This window comes from Armigeres subalbatus, chromosome 2 (genome assembly GCF_024139115.2).
Source record: "Armigeres subalbatus isolate Guangzhou_Male chromosome 2, GZ_Asu_2, whole genome shotgun sequence".
In the NCBI taxonomy this organism is placed as follows: domain Eukaryota; kingdom Metazoa; phylum Arthropoda; class Insecta; order Diptera; family Culicidae; genus Armigeres; species Armigeres subalbatus.
The window spans coordinates 37,986,128-37,988,150 of NC_085140.1; the positions used below are offsets into that span (position 1 = coordinate 37,986,128).

The 2,023-nt window shown below is 40.5% G+C and overlaps 1 protein-coding gene across 1 annotated transcript; it reads right to left on the bottom strand.

The window, feature by feature from the left end:
- Positions 1–643: 643 nt before the first annotated feature.
- On the bottom strand, positions 644–1,148 carry LOC134214282 (cuticle protein CP14.6-like). The gene has a single exon (XM_062693688.1). It carries the CDS (start codon positions 1,060–1,062, stop codon positions 745–747), a length of 318 nt encoding a protein of 105 aa, XP_062549672.1. The 5' UTR covers positions 1,063–1,148; the 3' UTR covers positions 644–744.
- Between the last annotated feature and the right edge of the window lie 875 nt (positions 1,149–2,023).

A 2,023-nucleotide genomic window follows, 5' to 3' on the forward strand; every position in this document is an offset into this window, starting at 1 on the left:
ATAATAATAGTTTTTCAGCCTTGAACAACTCAAAAACTAGATCCCAACTATAAGATTGCAGAACATTTTCACGCCCGAAAAAATATTTCTGGAAGAAAATTTTATCTTTGCAATTAAAACAACGATGATTAGATGCAAATTTAATCATCGTTGTTTCAATTGCAAAGCCAACTAAATCTTCCCAAAAATTACAACAACAGTCGCTTCCAGAAACAGAAAATTTAGAATATTCAAATCATTTGCACTAAAAATGTTACATATGCAGTCTATCAAATCAATGAATCGCCTGCTTTGAGCGTGCTTATAGCGGCACACTAGGAGTTAACTTTTGGAAATTTGTATGACGAAAGGCATCTAATGTTTAATATCTCGAAAATAAGCACCTTAATCGAAAAAATATTTTATAATACTGGTACCAAATAGTTTTTCGTGAAAAGTTCCAACGCGTTAGATGTCTTTCGCCATACAAACTTCGGATGGTTAACTCATGCTGGTTATTTTCACATATACGTTAGCGCCTGAATCTGTCAGCGGCAGGTAGGAAACCAGCCACTGTATGTGATTCATTGTTTCATTTGTTTAGAGAGTTTAATACACAAGCTCAAAGTAAGTAGTTCGAAGCTGTCCGATGAAAACAATATCATTACTGAGTTATCTCATAATATATATTTATATCCAATCAGTCATCTGTAACACTCAACACTGTATCTTATTATGGATTTCACCTCTTCACAACAGTAAATCCTAAGCCTTTGGTAGATGTGGCGCTTCCGGTTGGAAACCATTCTCATCGGCGATATAGTTCACGGTATAAACCTGTCCATCGTCAGCGGTAAACGAGTACGATCCACGAACCACAATGGCCGCGTTATCTTCTCCGAAGCTCCTCAGTTCAGCCTGTTCCTGTTGGCGGATTCCGTTGCTGGTTTCTACCTCGTAGTTGTACCCATCAATTCCCTTGTGGTCATTATCGAAACGCAAGGTCTGGGCATCCTTATCTGGCACCGGAATGGCCAAAGCCAACGCGAAAACAGCGACGAAAACAACCGCGGCGGATTTCATTTCTATTTTGGATTGAATTGCGTAGAAACTTATTCGCGAAGCTCAACTTTTTGCTGTTGCAAGTAGTACAACTCGTAGACACGAAACTGATTGAAGTTCACCGAGTGCGTTTCATTTTTATACATGATCATTTCCCACACCAATTCGACTGTTCCCATTCCAGCATGTGACATTCCTTCTGACTCAAGCAAACACGAGCATTCAGCGAAACTTACCTTCGCAAAAAATAAAAGGCAGACAGCATTCTTCTTCAGTGTGGTTGCATCCTCTTCGAAATGGATCCTATCCGGAGGCGCTACGACCCATAATCGATTATCTGATACATTTATTTCTCCCCTTCAATGTTAACGACCGGCGCGCGATGCTGGTGACGAGGATTGTCGTTGATCACAGAAGGATGAAGACCTGTTGGGGTCATAACCTCATAACGACGACCACTGAAGATGAACATCGAAAAAAAAAGAGAATGTCGAGTGAAAACCATCCTTCATTACTATTTAATGGTAATTGGAGGGCGGCTTGACAAAACAAATTATTTTAAAGTCGCCAAGAATAGAATGCATTCACCATTGAGTTCGAGTTTGAATCATGTGTTGATGGCAGCACATACACCAAACTAACGGATGACAGACTTCAAATCAGATAATACAGTTGCAAAATCTGTATTAAATTTTAGCATATACTAATTGACATGTCGAGTCAAATACGAGACACTGAAGACGGCCTCTCAGTTCAGGTCGAAATACGTATCTGCATAGAGGCATATATAGAATCGGCAAGGATTTATTACCAGGGTAGAATCCGCGGCTTCCGGTAGATGGTACCACCAGGGATGTGGCCAACTAGCGAGACATGTTCAATAGAGCCTATTTCAATGTACCTGAGTTGGTCAGGTTCCGTGGCATTCCCCCGGGTCCTTAGCGGTTAAAATCCCAAAAAACGTGAGCATCAGCTTTTTCTG